Source organism: Polistes dominula, unplaced genomic scaffold (genome assembly GCF_049000335.1).
Source record: "Polistes dominula isolate Pdom_NZ unplaced genomic scaffold, Pdom_raw_medaka contig_17, whole genome shotgun sequence".
Lineage (NCBI taxonomy): Eukaryota > Metazoa > Arthropoda > Insecta > Hymenoptera > Vespidae > Polistes > Polistes dominula.
In genome coordinates, this window is record NW_028301049.1 from 466655 (window position 1) to 483786 (window position 17132).

Genomic DNA, 17132 nt, shown 5'->3' on the forward strand with positions numbered 1-17132 from the left:
TTTACTTCCGAGAGAGTGAGAAAGAGAGAGAGGAAAGCTCGTGTTTCACAGACTACACCACCAGAGATGACTCTCTTCTCTCTACGGTGTGACTGTGAAGTTATGTTTCTTCTTCGAGGATGAGATAACGTTTAGACTAGAGGATGAAAAAAAAATGGAAAGGAAAGAAGAAAAGGTAAAAAAAAAAAAGGATAGAAAAGAGGAAAAACTATCGTGTATCCACGTTACGTTAATTTTTAATAAATCCGCTTGGATAGGGGATAAGAGAAACGAAAATGTATATATATGTATATATGTAGCAAAGTCAAAAGAAATATATCATTCTCGATTTTTAGTAATAAATAACTTTGCTCATTCGTTTTTATTATTTATGTGTGTGTGTGTGTGTGTGTGATCATAATTATAAAAATTGTCTATGTCACATATATATATATATCTTTATTATTTTACATTAGAATTTTATGATAAAGATTACAATTAAATTGCAATGCAATTCAAATTAATTTATATATAATATATTAAATTAATTATTTATATTATAATCTGTCGATATATAATAAAAAAAAATCTTGGAGTAGGGGAGGGAAAAAGAAAGGATCATTTATTTTAATAATGAACGCAAAGAATAATTCAGATCCTTTGCTTATTGGTCAATAAATAAAAGCTCCTTTAAGTAAAAATTCAAGCGAAATAAAAAATACAAAGTATACATTTAGAGGACAGATATAATTCGACACGTTTGAAAATGACGGATTAAAAGGAAGGTGTGGAATAAATTTTCCCGAGATTATTAATAAATCAGTAGTAGAAAGAGACAGAGAGAAAAAGAGAGAAAGAGAGAGAGAGAGAGAGAGAGAGAGAGAGACTTTCGAATTTTTACGGCTTACGACGATATTAAATAAATAAACACAAAGAAAAGTAGCTAAAGTTCGTTTAAATATATTTGAATCGTGCGATTTAGCAGCCAACCGTCGGTTGTGTTAGTTATTCGCATTATTACTATTATTATTATTATTATCATTATCATTATTATTATTATTATTATTATTTTGGGCCAGGCGCAGAGTAGAATAAATTCACTCGCGTTTAAAACGAGCGCAATCGTTAAGCGGATTTATCCTCTTCCCTTCCTCACCCTTCCTCCTCCACACCCCCGTTTCCTGTATTTTCTCTCTTTTTCGACAAATAATTAAAAACCATAAGGGAGTGGAATGGGGGAGGAGGGAAAAAAAGAATCGTGAAAATTCATAATTTAAAAAAAAAAAATAACTAAAAAATATTATTAATTATTATAAGTATTATTTATATATATATATTATATATAATATATTATAATGTAATATAATATATTATAATATATTATAAAATATAATATATTATATAATATAATATAAAATATATTAATATAATATATTATAATTTTTGGTTAGTTTTTTTTTGTTTCTTTTTTTAAATTACGATTTTATAGTATATACATATATGATACAGATTGTAATTTAATTGTAATTTGTTTCTTTGAAAAAATGTTGAAAATAAATAAAATGAATTCCGTCTTTTAAAACAAATTATGAAAAACGATAGAATAGAATTGGCCAATTGTGAAAAATATTGAATAAAAAAGAGAGAGAGAAAGAATGAAAAGGCGTTGAAAAAACGATGAATCTGAACTAAAGTTCAATATTTGCAATAAACCAATGATTTTACAGCTAATCTTACGGTACATAAACTTCCGGTTATGTTTTCACACTTTAGTTATACGTTTGCTCTTTTCCATACGTTTTGATTTATCAATATTTCGATCAAATGTATTACATATGTCACATAAATCCTCCCCTCCCGTCTCCAAAAATAAACACACATAGATAGAACAACATTGAATTATTACAAAAAATTTTGAGAACTTTTTTTTCCTGTATGCAGTCAATACTTTAACATGAATTATATTTAAATGAAACCAAAGTAGAATTACGAATAATAATTAAATAAATTCATAATTAAATAAATTAATAATTAAATAAATCTTAATAATGAAATTAAAAAAAAAAAACAATAAACATACATACACAGATACAGAAAAACGTACAATTATAACGAAAGAATTTCGAGAATGCAGTCAATAGTATATCATCAATTAATATAATTAAAAATTCTATAAATCATTTCAAAAAAATAATATTTTAAAGTTCTATGTTAAAGTGAAACCAAAAAGTAGAATTAACAAATATTAAAACGATAATAAGTTACCCTTGTTAATTAAGGAAATAATTTGAGTAATTTTCAATGAGATTTATAGAACTGGAAAGTGCAACGAATAAACCACCACCACCACTACCACTACCACCACCTAACTAGTTTAAAGGGATCTCCTGATTCGTGTAATTTAAGCAAAGCCAAGCAACGAATTACAAAGCGTTGAAGTATCCTGTCCTAGCAATTATAACGCTCGCGTACCTACGATCCACTTATTTCTAAAGAGAAAGAGATACAATAGAAACACAAATAGAAATAGAAATAGAAATACGAAGAGAGAGAGAGAGAGAGAGAGAGAGAGACATATATAAAGTGAAATTCATGTAAATTTCATGAAGATTCTATGGAAGAGAAAATTTCGCAGAGTTTGACAGAACGATGCCACCCCCTCTCAACCCTCTTCACCCTCCTAGTTAGCATGAGACAAAAAGAGACAGAAAGAGAGAGAGAGAGAAAATGTGAGGTGGGGAGAGTTGGTTAGGGGGGTTTGATGGTACATACGAGAAAATCCTCTCACCACGTTTCAACTACCACTACCACTACCACTACCACTACCACTACCACTACTACTACTACTACTACAAGTACAATTACAACTACAACTATACACAACTACTACCGGATAATTTGCTGATGGCTAATGGCCGTCCAACTGAACCTCGGACGCGTGCAACATGAATTTAATTCGGCGTGCTCCGAAATATTGGCCGGGTGCGACGATAACCCAGACCTCCACCCCCCTTCTCTTTCTCTCTCTCACCCCTACGTCGTCGTTGTATTCTGCCCTCGGAGCAACGAATAGATTTTCGACGGATGGATTGGAACGGGAAGGGAAGGTTGACGGTAGTTCCTGCAGGGTAGTAGTCACTCACCCCACCCTATAACCCAATAAAAAGAGAAAGATAGAAATAAAGTCAGAGGATAGGAGTGAAGGGGTTATATATATATATATAAGGGGTGGGGGGATGAATGGTAACTGCAACTCGGTGTATACAAAAGTTTAGGAAAACAAATTTTTGTTTATGATAACGATGAGTTTATATTATATTAATTTTAATTACGATGCTTTACCTTTTCCCAGGTAAATCCCCTTCCCACTCCTTTCCCTTCCTACTTTTCCTCATCATGTAACAATATAGATGAATGTAAAAAGTAAACAAACATTGTGACACTGAATTTGTATATATAAAGACATATATTATTATATTATATCATTAAATACGATTGGATTAGAGGTCAATAATTTATTTAAAAAAAAAACACACACACATTTTTTATTAAGTACAGTCTAAATGAAATAGTATTAGGTAATATTATATAAGGTGATTTAATTGTAAATACTCGATCGTAATAAGATTACAAATTAAATTATTACGCGAGCATAATTATTTTGTTCTCGTTACGCACAAGACGATAAACGTTTACAAAAGAAGTTGCATTATTTTCTTCCGCATGGTTTCTCATCCCTTATATATTCGTATTTTCCCTTTCTCCATTTTAACACAAACACAACTCTCTCTAAAACTATCCCTATTATGCGTGTTAAGTAAATAAACCGATTTTATATAGTTTAGAAAGTAATATTTACCACTCACTGTCCCGTTGAAATATCTCCTTACAGTGTTAGCTGTGTATAAACCAATAATAACCCCCCCCCTTCACCCTTCCTGCTACTCCTATTCCCTTGCCTTTACAAATATTCCCCGTTTAGATGTTTGTGCGAGTAAATAAACGTGCCATCGTCATAGTATCAAATTCGTGTGATTTATGCTAAATGAAATTTTATCCTATCTCTCTTTTGGTGTCATATTATATTCATATTTACAATTGAATGTAATATATACGTATATAAATATATATTATAAAGTACATTTTACATATACTTTATACTATAATATTATTATTATTATAGTTATTTTTATTTATCATATTATTTATTTTATTATTTATTATAATAAATTATAATAAATATTATATAATATAACTTATCATATATAATTAATATATAATATATTAAACTAAAATATACTATAAATTAATATATATATATATATACTTTGACAAAATATTAATAATAAAAATATTATATAACTGTATAAAGCAAGAAAGATAGAGAAGAAGAAGTAAAAAATAAAAATAAAAATAAAAAACGAAATAAAAAATAAAAAAATGATAAGAAATTTTCAAAGGAATCAACCTACTCGAGAAATAGACATCTAACAAGAATGAATAAGAAGAAAAAAAGAAAAAGAAGAAGAAGAAGAAGAAAGTGAAGTATAATAGGAAACCGTAGTATGTTGAGTGAGCAGGAAAAGTATCGAATTTATTCCGGAAGTATTTAGGAAGATCGTTCATTCCTTCCTTCATTCCATCCCTCTTATGCTCTCAAATTCTTTTATAACAGTAATAGTAATAGTAGTATCAGTATTAGTAATAGTATTAGTAGTAGTAGTATCCAAGTCACGTTAAAAAGTATGAAAAGAAAATTTTTTGCAAGCAAACGAAACGATTCTCAATCCATGCAACACACCCTAACCCCCACCTTCAAAACTCCCTCTAAACTCTCCCCAAAACCCCACCCATTTTCCCACGACTCTTTCATTTAATTCTATACCCAAACTCTGATGCATACACATGACAACAGTATACACACACACAAACATACATTTTTCAAGATGCTAGCAAATTTAGCGATGAGAAGAGAACATGATTTTTTTTTTTTTTTTATTCCTTGGTGTACTCAGAATATCCAAGAATGATTTTGACTAGACGAAATCCATCTCAAATTTTTCTACAAATCTTCTTCCTCTTCTTCTTCTTCTTCTTCTTTTGAAAATAATTCAAATTTATATAAAGAAGAAGAAGAGTCTTTGACGTTTAATTAAAGTGAATTGCTTTTTCTACAAGCGTGAAAATATAAATGTATCTGTATAGATATAGGTGTGTGTATGTGTGAGTGAGTGTGCAGGTATGTTTGTGTACACATATACCATTCAACGTACGAATCCTGCGTGTTTTCACACTCGTTTTCGATAAAACTCCATTCGATTAATCTCGGAATTCATCCCCCCCCTCTTCCCCCCCTTTTCCTCTCTTTCCTCTCTTTGTGTGTCACCTCCTGCCTCCCACCACCCCTCTCCCACTCCTTTCCGCCTCTTCCTACAACCAACCATCGGCTGTAAATTAAAAGCTACAAATTTTAAATTCATTCTACCGCGTAGAATTCACTACTATCGTTTTATTCTTAAAAAACGTTCGTAAAAGTTTTTAATCGTTTAACTGGGGAAAAAAAAAAAAAATAACTGGTCTTCTTTATTTTGCAATATTTATACGATCGTCTAATAAACGTGAATTATTGAATATTATATTAACATTAAACTTTTTAATACGCGTTGTCAAATGATTGCATTCTGTAATTAGTATTAAAAATTCTGTAAGAAGGTATAAGATTTACATTATTTATTTTTAAATAAAATAAGGTGTATTGTGTTCCTTATTCTATTAGCTAAGATCTCTTTCTATATCAAGATATATGTTGTTTTGTTTTTTAACCCTTTCGCTACGGTGGGCCTCGCCGCGAAGTACCTCGTCTAGAACGGAGCGCCGTACCGAAAGTGGGAACATTAAGCGCGCGCAGTCTTTAGCATTCGGAGCCTATTGTCTCAAAAACGACTTTGTGACATTACTTTTAGAACCAAAATGATTTTTGTTCATAATTATGTGACTATAGTCTATGACTATAGTCACCCGTCGCGTATAGGTGGCATCGTGTGACGGGTGACTATAGTCACCCGTCGTGTGCGGGTGTCGTTTTGTGGCGGGTGACTATAGTCACCCGTAGTAGTGAAAGGGTTAAACAGTTAAGTGTGGCGATCTGTGCGCAGAGCGCGCGCTCCAGTGTGTGTCGCGATAATCAAGCGATGACGTATATAGTCGTCAAACACAGAGTAAGTGGCGCTGTTAAAATATTGGATAGTCAAAAAGATAACTATATTTCAGAAAATGAACAATATAGTTAGTAATGTACACACAGTTTCTTAATATGAACATATATTTATACATATCAAACATAAAATATAATAATATAACGTTTATATTAAATATTAGCATTTAATTAACAAGTTTTAATTAATAAAGATAAATATTACAGAACATTTTCACGTAGGAACGATGAAAACTTTCTTGATTCATAGGATCTCGAAAAACTCACTCGCCCCATTTTGACGATTAATGATTCATGTGTTACATTTAAAAAAAAAGTGAGTTTTATTTTCCTACGATGATAAAATAAAAAGGAAAAAGAGATTTGCAAATATTTATTATTAAAAAATCATTATGAATTATAAAATATTAAAAAAAAAAAATTGTGTGATTAACAAAAACGAAGAATGTACAAAGAAAAAAAGGTGAAAAATTGGAAGAGGGGAAAAGACAAATAAAAAGGGGAAAAAAACGAAGTAGAAATTCGTGAAAGTCTTTCAAAAAAAAAAAAATTTCAAAAGTAATCCTAGTTATCAAGGTTAAGAACAATCTGAATATTACACAGATACGAATAATAATTAAATTTTGTTTTAATTTCTTTTGACTTTTATTGGAAAAAAATGAAAATGATTGAATAATCGATTGAACGATCTATGATTATGGAATAATTCGCTATTATCGATGTTTCGAATGGTAATTGGATAGTTCTTATGAAAAATAATCTTTTTTAAGAGACGATTACTGCATCGTACGATAGTTAAGATAATTATGAAAGTAATCAATCAATTAGCGTCCTACTTTTTGCATGCAGATGCTGTTACTAAACCAAATCCCACTTTCTAAACTGAAAAGGTATTCCGATTATTTATGGATAGATTTAAATATCTTTTCAATAGTATTATACGAGACATTGAAATAATACATTTGCTTGTATAATAAATTCGTATGTATGTATGTGTTGATTCTTTCAAGATTTTTATATTAAATGACAGATGTGATAAAGTACTTTGTAGAATAAATAAAGAAAAAAGAGAATCAATACGATTGTGAATTGTAACTGTTCAAAGTATGAGAATGTATAATAAAATATGGGTGTAAGATTATTATTGTAATTAAATTAAAATGTTGATAACAACATATTTAAAACTTTAAATCTAACATTATGTTTCTTTTTCTCAACAAAATTTTCATTAGGATACATTAATTTTGAAAATACAATCAAAAAAAGAGCCATATACACCATACGTTGTTGCGTTTATAATCATTTTATAATATAAATGAAGTTTATCTATGAAAAAAAAAAAATGATAACGTCTCAAATAATAATATGCTAAAAGATCTTAAAAAACAAAACAAAAAATAACCACTCTCTCTTTACAAACAACAACGAATTTATTAATATTCATATACTCGGTGTAAAAAAAAGAAACAAAAATAAAAGTACAACCGAACTAGCAGCTCATCCTTTGAAGAAGCTTGCCCAAACCCTCATCCTAATCCCACATCCCGAAAAAAAAAACATAAATAAATAAAATAGAAAAAAAGAGAAAGAGAGAGAGAGAGAGAGAGAGAGAATATCTATGAGAAGGACGGATATCTTCCTTCTCTTTGAGGATAAAACTTTGTGTAACGCGATAATCGTACTCGGTTCTCGCAGCGGAATTTCGAAACGGGGGTTTTAAATTTCTAACTTCGTGTAAAGAGAACAAGCTTCACACACAAGGATTATGAGTAGAGAAGATAGAGGGGGAGGGTTTGAAGAAGAGGGCTGGAGAGGGAGAGGTAGATAGAAAGACGAGAAAGAGAGTTTGTGAGGTGAGGGGAGAAGGGTAGAAGTGGAGGGTGGGTGGATGAAAATATGTTAAATTCTCTTCTTCCGTAGCTTGGCCCGAGTTGAAGTGGAAGTTGGAGAAGCGGTGTGTAGTAAGAGATCATGTGACACGTTGGAACATTCATCCTGTGTTGTGTATTATACTCCTACACCTTATTCCTTTTTTTTTTGTCTTTTTTCTTTTAGGGGTAGGAAGAGGTGTAGGTGAAGGGGGTAAGAAGAAGAAGAAGAAAGTTGGACTACTACTGGGTACTAGGTCGTAAATGGAAACCTGCAACTTTGCAAAATGTACGTCTCGTATATAAACAGAAGATACACCACCCATTACTTTCATATATGTATGGGTATTTGATTGTGAATGTTAGTGTGAGTGTGAGTTTGGATGTGAGTGTGTGTGTATTTGATTGTAAATGTGAGTGTAATGTGAAGGTGAGTTTAAGTGTGAGATTGAATGTGAGTGAGTTTGGGTTTGAATGTAGTGTGGAGTATGAGTTAAGTTTGAATGTGAGTTTTGAATGTAGTGTGAATGTGAGTTTGAATGTGAATGTGGGTGCGGGTTTGAATGTGAATGTGTGTGTTAGTATAGTATGAGTTTGAATGTGAATGAGAATGTGAGCGTAAGGTGTGGATGAGTGTAAAGTGAGAGTGAGGATGACGGTGAGGACGACGGTGAGGGTGTGAGTGTGGGTGTGAGTAGAAATGTGTGTTCATCTTTTCTCGCTCTTATTCCATCATTATTCTATCTTTCTTATAGTTCTTTTCTTGCTAACGTTGCTGCTGCTCACATGATATTTCGAAATGACAGGGTAGACAAAGAACAACGAGGAGACTATGCGAACAATGAAACCCTGATATATCCCTCTCCTCGCCTGAATTGTGCTCCTTTTTTTTATTTTATTCTTTATTTCTTTCTTATTTTTCTTGTTACAGACTTGTGTTTTTATCTTCCTTCAGACTTTTTATAAGTAACACACCCTACTTGATATAGAAATGATTGGAAAACTATTATTATTATTATTGTTAATACTTAAAGTACAATAAGAGTTTCTTTTATATTTATTATTTGTTTTTTTTTTAATATATATTATTTTTAATATTGAGATAAAATTGTAACTTTTTAAAATTATGATTTTTAAATTAGGAGATGATTTTAATTATCAATTAAACGTTACAGAATATTATGTAGAAATAATAAAACAAAAAAAAGAAGGAAAAAACCTATTTCATATTATTTAGTATTATTTTATCAAATTATTTTATATTATTTAATATTATACACTAGCATAAACAGTGTAACATTTAAATGTAAAACATAAACATTAATGAAAATCTATTTAAATCTTGGATTATTATTAAATTTAAAAATCTGTGAATATTTATAGATATGCTATTAGTTTTATTTATTTTGTCTTTTTCATTTTATTATTTTTAATGTTCATTCTGTCGTAAATCTAATCGACAATTATAGAAAGGATAAGGTACAGACAGATAAAAGATAATAAAGATACGACGAGACTCTAGTAAGAGATAAACGTGACGATCATCTCTCTTCTCTTCCTACGCGTATTAAAATTAAATGTAACATAGAATTGTCAAGAGTGGGTTATAAAGGAAAATCCTAGAATTGATGCCCTTTTACACCCTTTTTACGAGTCAGATAAAGATAATAATGAACTGCCGGAGGTAAAGATCTTGGGATGTTAACTATTCGAATATAATAATCTTTTAAGTATCTACCCCTCCGTTTGTTCTATTCTCAGTTAACAATAAGAACAATGAGAAAACCACCCACCACTCCCTCCTCCTACTCCTTCAACCCTTCCTCATTTTCTTATGAAAAAATAATTCATTTGAAAATATGTACAATTTAGACAAAAATAAATAATCTCAATAAACTAATTTAAATATGTAAATTTAATTTTGAAATATATTAATATAAAAATAATAAAAATAAGGATTTTATAATACAGAAACGAAAAGAAAAATAAACAATAAAAATAAAGGAAGAATAATACAAATACGAAAAAATAAAAAACAAAAAAAAATATAAATATAAAACATTCATACACTAGAAAAAATATAGAAAGATTTTTCAAAAAGATTTAATAAAAATACGAACAAGTAAAAAAGTAAAAAAAAAGTAAAAAGGTAAAACAAACAAAATATTTAAACATAAAAATAAATACAGAAAGGTTTTCCAAAAAAGAAGATGTAATATAAACAAATACGTAAGACTAAAAAAAAATACAACACTCGAAGGAGGGAATAGGATAGAAATATTTCAAAAAAAATACAAATGACACACAAATGTATATTTCAAGAAATATAAAAATTAAAATAAAAATTAAAATTAAAATTAAAAAATTAATAATAATAATAATAATAATAAAAAGAGTAGTAGAAATATTAATAATGAAAAATGATTTAAAAAAAAGAAAGAAGAAACAGCAACAGCAGCAGCACGTGCCCATTAGCCTTCTTCGACTCTCCTCGATCGAATCCGTGTCGCTTTCGCTCGCACACAAACATACAAAACACACATACACACATACAGACATACACTCTCTCTCGTGAGAAAGAAAAGGACGAGAAACGACCGCTGAGAGTTCTGAATCTAACCGAGTCGAGGTTGGTAAGTGTGTCTTTGGCCGTGGTAAATTTATTGTAACTCTTCCTTTCCTTTCCATTCCTTTCCTTTCCATTCCATTCCATTTCAATCCATTCCAATCCATTCCAATCCTTCTTCTTTTTCTTCTTCTTCTTCTCAATATTCACACCATCGCAGAGGCCTCTAAAGAAACGTTCTTCTCATTCGTTGTTCGTTCTTTAACTAGTTAACTTGCTTTTCTAGCAAGCTTTTGCTATTTCACGGATCACATAGTAAGATTTATATTAGAAAAGTGAAGAGAATAAGAGAATAAGAGAGTAAGAAAGAGAACGAGAGAGACTTATGTTAGAAAAAGGAAGAGTATAAGAAAGTAAGAAAGAGAAAGAAATAGAAAGAGAGACACTTATGTTAAAAATTGAAGAAAATAAGAGAGAAGGAAATAGAGTGAAAGAGAAAGAAAGAGAGTAAAGTAAAAGAGAAAGACAGTGGATAGTAGTATTTTCAATGATGCAAAAGCAAAAGTTGATTTCTTCTTATTCTTATTCTTGTTCTTCTTATTCTTCTTGGTAGTCTCGTACGAAGGAACGAAGGAACGAAGGAACGAACGAACGAGCGAATGAACGTGTGGTGTTCCGTTTTACTCTCGAAAGCGTGGAAGCAAAACGTGTTACTTACTTGCTTGCTTGCTTGCTTGCTTGGGTGCTTGGTTATCGGAGAGGATAGTCCCTCACAAGTTTATTCCAAAACTCTCAGTTTCCGCTTGGACTCCGTTACGGTGAGAGGAATATACAGAAAGTGTCTTATACATACTCTCCAACTTCAGTTATAATAATCTTTTCTTTTTTTTTCTTATTTTTTATTTTTTTTTTTTAATTACTTTTAATTTTGAAGAAATTGATATTAGGGATTTTTGTTTTCGTGTTTTAATTTCTTTTTTATTTTTTTTTATTATTTTTAATTGTGAAGAAATTCATATTTGGGATTTTTGTTTTTGTATTTTGGTTCTTGTTTTTATTTTTTGTTTCTTTTGGAATAGAGTGTTAGAAATTGATTAGATTTATTATTAGTTATCTTACCACGCGTGAGCGGATTTTCGTGTTCCTGTGAATGTGCGTGTGTGTGTGTTTTTAATTCGAGACTAGGTTTGAATTTTGATAAGATGAACTCAAGAAGGATTTGCATTCGTCGCATTGGACGAGTATTTCTTATACTTTGCTGTCTAGGTGAGTAATCGATTTAATGTAATATAATATCCAACCCCACTCCCCTAAAAAAAAAATAAATTTAAAATAATATAATTATTATAATAATAATAGTGAATAATTATTAATAATTAATCTTCGAAACAATTTTAATAACAACGAACCCCACCCCACGTGGTCTAATAATATAAACAATTTCTTACTTGTACAAAAATACAAAAAAACCACCTCCCATTTCAATACCAAAAAAAAAAGAAACAAAAAGTTGTCCTCAAAATGTGTTTGTTAAGTTAACAGATGTGTTAATCGGAAAGAACAAAAGCTTCGTTCAATTTTTCCATCCTCGAGGACTATTTCCGTCCAACGACGTGTTGACGACGAATGAGAGAAATGAACAGGATGAAAATAGAAGAAGGGTGAAACAGAAAAAAAAAATAGAAAAAAAGAGAAAGAAAAAAGGATGACCGCGGGGGAAATCAAATGTCATTTTTATTTGCATAAAATGATGGAAGGGAGTGGGGAGTGAGGATACGGGGGAGGTCAGAGAAGAGTTTCCGTAACCCCATCCCCCCACCATAACGACCATCACCCCCTTTTTCGTATCACGTTCGAATTTTCTGTTTTCCTTCTACGACAGATGATTTTTTATCTTTGTCACGCACGTTGATTTCATTATGAGTCGACGATATTCTAACATTTCTATTATTATTATTATTACTACTACTACTACTACCTACAACTATGATATACTAATACTAATATCTATGTAGAGTAAAAAAAAAGAAAAGCTCACACAGAAAATTTCCTTATATACTTTTTCTTCTGCTTTTTCTTTTTCAACGTGAAAAACAAACGCAAAGTAGAAAAAACAAGAAGCTAGACGTGAGAATAATGAATAATAATCCATGGAATACTGTTGTTCTCACATATTGCACAAAATTATACATTTTAAAAGATTACGTTAGAACTTTTTTTATTCATTAAAAGTATCTAATACCATTGTTTTTTTTTCATAATATATTATAATATTATTAAGTTGAGTTGACAAGTTCTTTTGGTTTGTTGTAAAAATTATGATCAGTAGTATTTATCTTAATTTTTAATTAAAAACACAAGAACCAAGATTCTTACTTAATTATAAAGTTTAATATAAAATATTCCTTCCTTATGAATTTCCTTATTTATTTTTTTTCTTTTTTTTCTTTTTAATAATATAGAATGTTAAATGCCTTCCTTAATTAATAAAACAGTCGTATATAATAACCTTGATGTTTTCTTAAAATTTTATAACTACGTCTCATCGTTACGTAAGAGATTAAAATAATCTACAAAAGGAATATTTACAACGACAAATCCAAACGATCTCCAGCAAATTCCACTCTACTACCCCCTTTACCCTCTACTCTTTCCCATTCGATACAAAACACATTCCTCTCTCTCTCTCTCTCTCTCTCTCTCTATATATATATATTTTTTTAATTCTTTTTTAAACGTGCAATACTAAAGGTATACGATACGTGTCTAGGAACATGTAATGTACGATATCATAAAAAATATCCAAAAGTTATGATATACGACATAAATATCGTGGTATTTCATACTTTTCGCGTGTCGTACACGGTTCGGCAGGGATTAACCAAAAAATATCGGTACGATATTTGCGTTATATTCCTCTACCGTTCTTCATATATATATATATATATATAGTAGACACAAACACACACGCATATATACATATATACGTATGAGCCGTTCAGCGCACACATTCGATTAACTGCACTTTTTGAAAAATCTTAAATTTAAGTGTCACAAAGCACTTGGTATAGTCATAACTTTTTATATTTATAATAACTTTCTTGAATAATAAAGATTAACACCATTAAACGGCAAAATTTTTTGGCCATTGAAAGGAATTTCAGAAACAATATACATTATTTTATAAATTATATTAAATAATATTATTTCATCGCATTTCTCAATTTTTTGTTTTATGCAGTTAATCGATGTGTGCACTGAACGACTCATATATACATATATGTGTATATATTGTACGAAACTAAACATTTATCATTCGAACGAGGAAAAAAAGGTTTGTTTTTTTTTGTTAAAAAAAATAAAAAAAATAAAACGAATGGAACGAAAAGCAGTGAAATTCTATCTCGTTCCACGTTTTGTTTTACTTTCATACTTATTATCATTCTCTTCTTATTTCTTTTCGTTTCTTGATGATTCAACTTCTCGATAAAACGATCAAAGTGACAGGATTTATCGTTCGAGATCGTAAAACGATCGATTACGAGTAGAAAAGGTATGTGTACGAATAGGTGTGTATGTGTGTGTGGTGGGAAGACTCGTTTAGACATCCAATTATCTCGATCCTAATGTTTAAAACTGGATTATTTAAACTTTCAAATCGTGTATGATTTTAAAACAAAAAATAATAGAATATAATTAATATAAGAATTATTAAATTTTTTAAATATATTAAATTAGATTTTAAACAATTCAATTTTTTATGTGGGGAAGTTGTTCGTTAACGTTAGTAGAAAGATTTCTTTTAAATGGTTAAATATAAATTAATATAATAAATATATATTAAATATATAATTTTTAATTTATATAGTAGACAAAAAGATGTGATTGGTTCGTTAATTATTAAAAGAAAACAAAATTTGAAAATATACTGAACTTTGATTTTCTTTTTTCTTTTTATTTGCTTCCTTTAAATAATAAAACAAAATAAAAAAAAAATAAATTTAATAAAAAGACAAAATATTGTTATTATCCAAATAGAAATAAAAATAGAAAATTTTATTAACCATTTCAAACTGAACTTTGACTTTATTTTTACTTTTATCCTAACAATTAACTAAAACCTTCAAAAAATGTAATAAAAAGACAAAATATTTTTATTATCCAAATAGAAATAAAAAAATAGAAGGTTTCCTAATAATCGTTTCAAAACAAACTTTGACTTTATTTTTTTCCTTTTTTTTTCGTAATAATTAACCAAAATATTCAAGAAATGTAATAAAAAGGCAAAGAGTATTTTTATTATCAAAAAAGATTTAAAAAAAAAATAAAAGAGATTATTTCCTAATCGTTTCAAACTGAACATCGAACTTAAATTCTTCTTTTTCTTTTCCTAATAATAAAACAAAGCCAAAACCCACCCAAAAAAAAAAAAAAAAGAAAGAAGAAGAAAACAATTTAATAAAAAGACAAAGTATGTATTAAAACTACAAAAAGACGAAATGAAAGTTATGAAGAGAAAACTTCAACTGATATAAAGGAAATATAAAAGCCGAATGAACGGATACTACTAGAAGGGAAAAGGTAAAAAGGTTTCTTAAGAAGAATAAATAGAAGAACAAGAACAAGAAGAAGAAATCTAAGAAATAGAAGAAGAAGAAGAAGAAGGAGAAGGAGGAGGAAGAGGAGGAGGAGGAGGAGGAGGAGGAGATCGAAAGACGTTAATAACGTGCCTTTATTATGTACGATAAACTATTAAATTGGTATGCGCGTAAAAAGGGGTCGTAACGAAGGGAAAACCAATTCGAAAAATTACGAGCTTTCCATCCCCCACTACTTTCAAACCCAAACGACTAACTTCGCCTCCTCCACCTCCTCTTCCTCCTCCCAAGTCCCCCCTCTCACTCACACATACACTTTCAGTCAGTCATTCTTCCCCTCTTCCTCAGCTACCCTCATCGTTTTCAACATCGTCTTTCTCTCAGGGTGCTAAACACACGGCCCAGACTCGTTCTTTCCCTTTCTTATCCTTTTTTTTCGATCGTGAAAGGCAAGATGGATATATATTTTGCTTGGTTGGTACCCCTTATACACCACCACCCACCCCAATACTTCTAAACTGCTTTGTTATATATAGTTTAGTTGGTTGGTACATCTTATACACCACTTTCATATTTCTAACTGCTTTCGTATATTTGGTTTGCTTGGTTGGTACTATCACTACCTGCCCCAATGCTTCTAAAATCTTTTCTTATATATAGTTTGCTTGGTTGGTAGCCCACCTTCATCGCCACTCCTCTTAACTCCTCACTTTCCTTCTCTTTCTATTCTCTACCTTCTTTTTCTTATTCTTTTTCTTATTTTATTCTTCTGGTGCAACGTGTATTCTCTTATAACGTTCTCTCTCTCACAGGTTCTCGTTGAGTTCGTTGGGGTGTAGGTGGTAGGGGGTGGAGAGGGTGAAGGAAGGTAGGTTACGTGCCGTCGTCTTCTTCGTCCACCTCTTTTTCTTTTTCCTCTTCCTCTTAGTCGTTTTCCTCTTTACAACGAATCAGTTTCTGCCGACTGGGCGATCGTAAAACCTAACGACGTTAATTCCAAACTTATACTGCCTCGAAACAAGTACCCTCTTTCGGCCATACGCCTCGGATAAGAGAGATCGGGAGGGATTGACGATTGGGGAGAGGGAAATGGAGGGTTGTGTCGGTTCAGAGGGATCCTTTACGGGTACTGAGACACCCCCTCTCTTTCTACCTTTTTCTCTTCTTTTCTTTTTTTCTTTTATCTTTCTCTTATGATGGATTTCGACGATCGAGTATTGCCATGATGGACACACGTAAGGGCAATCATTTCTATTTTTGTTACTGTATGTATGTATGTGTGTAAAATATATATATATATATATTTTTAAAAAACGGTAATTTATTCACTAACATTAAGTGTTAACAAAATTTAATGAATCTCTATGAAAAAAAAAAAATCTTTGCTATACATTTACAAATATTATATTTATTTACAAATGTTCGTTTAATTTAAAGTAAATTTTTTATTTTGTATTTTTCTTTTTTGTGTTTTTTTTTTCTGAAAGATATGTCAAAAATGGAAACAATTCCCATTTGAATTTGTAATATCCTGATAATAATTACAACGTAGGAGTTGTTTCGTCCTTGTTTGGTTCCCGTTGAGAAAATATTACGATCGAAAGTGAATACAACGATGAGAAAGGGAAATACGATATATGTATGTGAGCGTGCCATGAGCGAAAGTATACCGCATACCTGCATGCAATACTAAATATACGTAACGTTGAATAAAAAGAAAAAATAATAAGAATAATAAACGAGGCATATTCATATTTAGATGAAAATTGTTCTCATCGTTAGAATTCAATCGATCAACTTACATTAGAAGAGAAAATTTTGATCGATGATCTTTTCTTTCTTAGTTTTTTTTTTTTTTTTCTACTCGATCATTTCACAATCATCTCATTTAAGATCACGATTGCGAA

General features: G+C 30.3%; 2 protein-coding genes across 3 annotated transcripts in view; one reads left to right on the top strand and one right to left on the bottom strand.

Annotated features, from left to right (window-relative positions):
• The window catches only part of qin (tudor domain-containing protein qin), a 202748-nt gene that overhangs the window by 133609 nt on the left and 52007 nt on the right, over nucleotides 1–17132 (bottom strand). The gene's annotated exons all lie outside the window — the stretch shown is intronic.
• Nucleotides 11234–17132, top strand: part of LOC107066044 (uncharacterized) — a 55317-nt gene continuing 49418 nt past the window's right edge. The window contains exon 1 of the mRNA XM_015320282.2: nucleotides 11234–11893. Within this exon, the coding sequence (XP_015175768.2) occupies nucleotides 11830–11893 (64 nt within the window). The 5' untranslated portion in view covers nucleotides 11234–11829. The remainder of the gene's footprint in view (nucleotides 11894–17132) is intronic.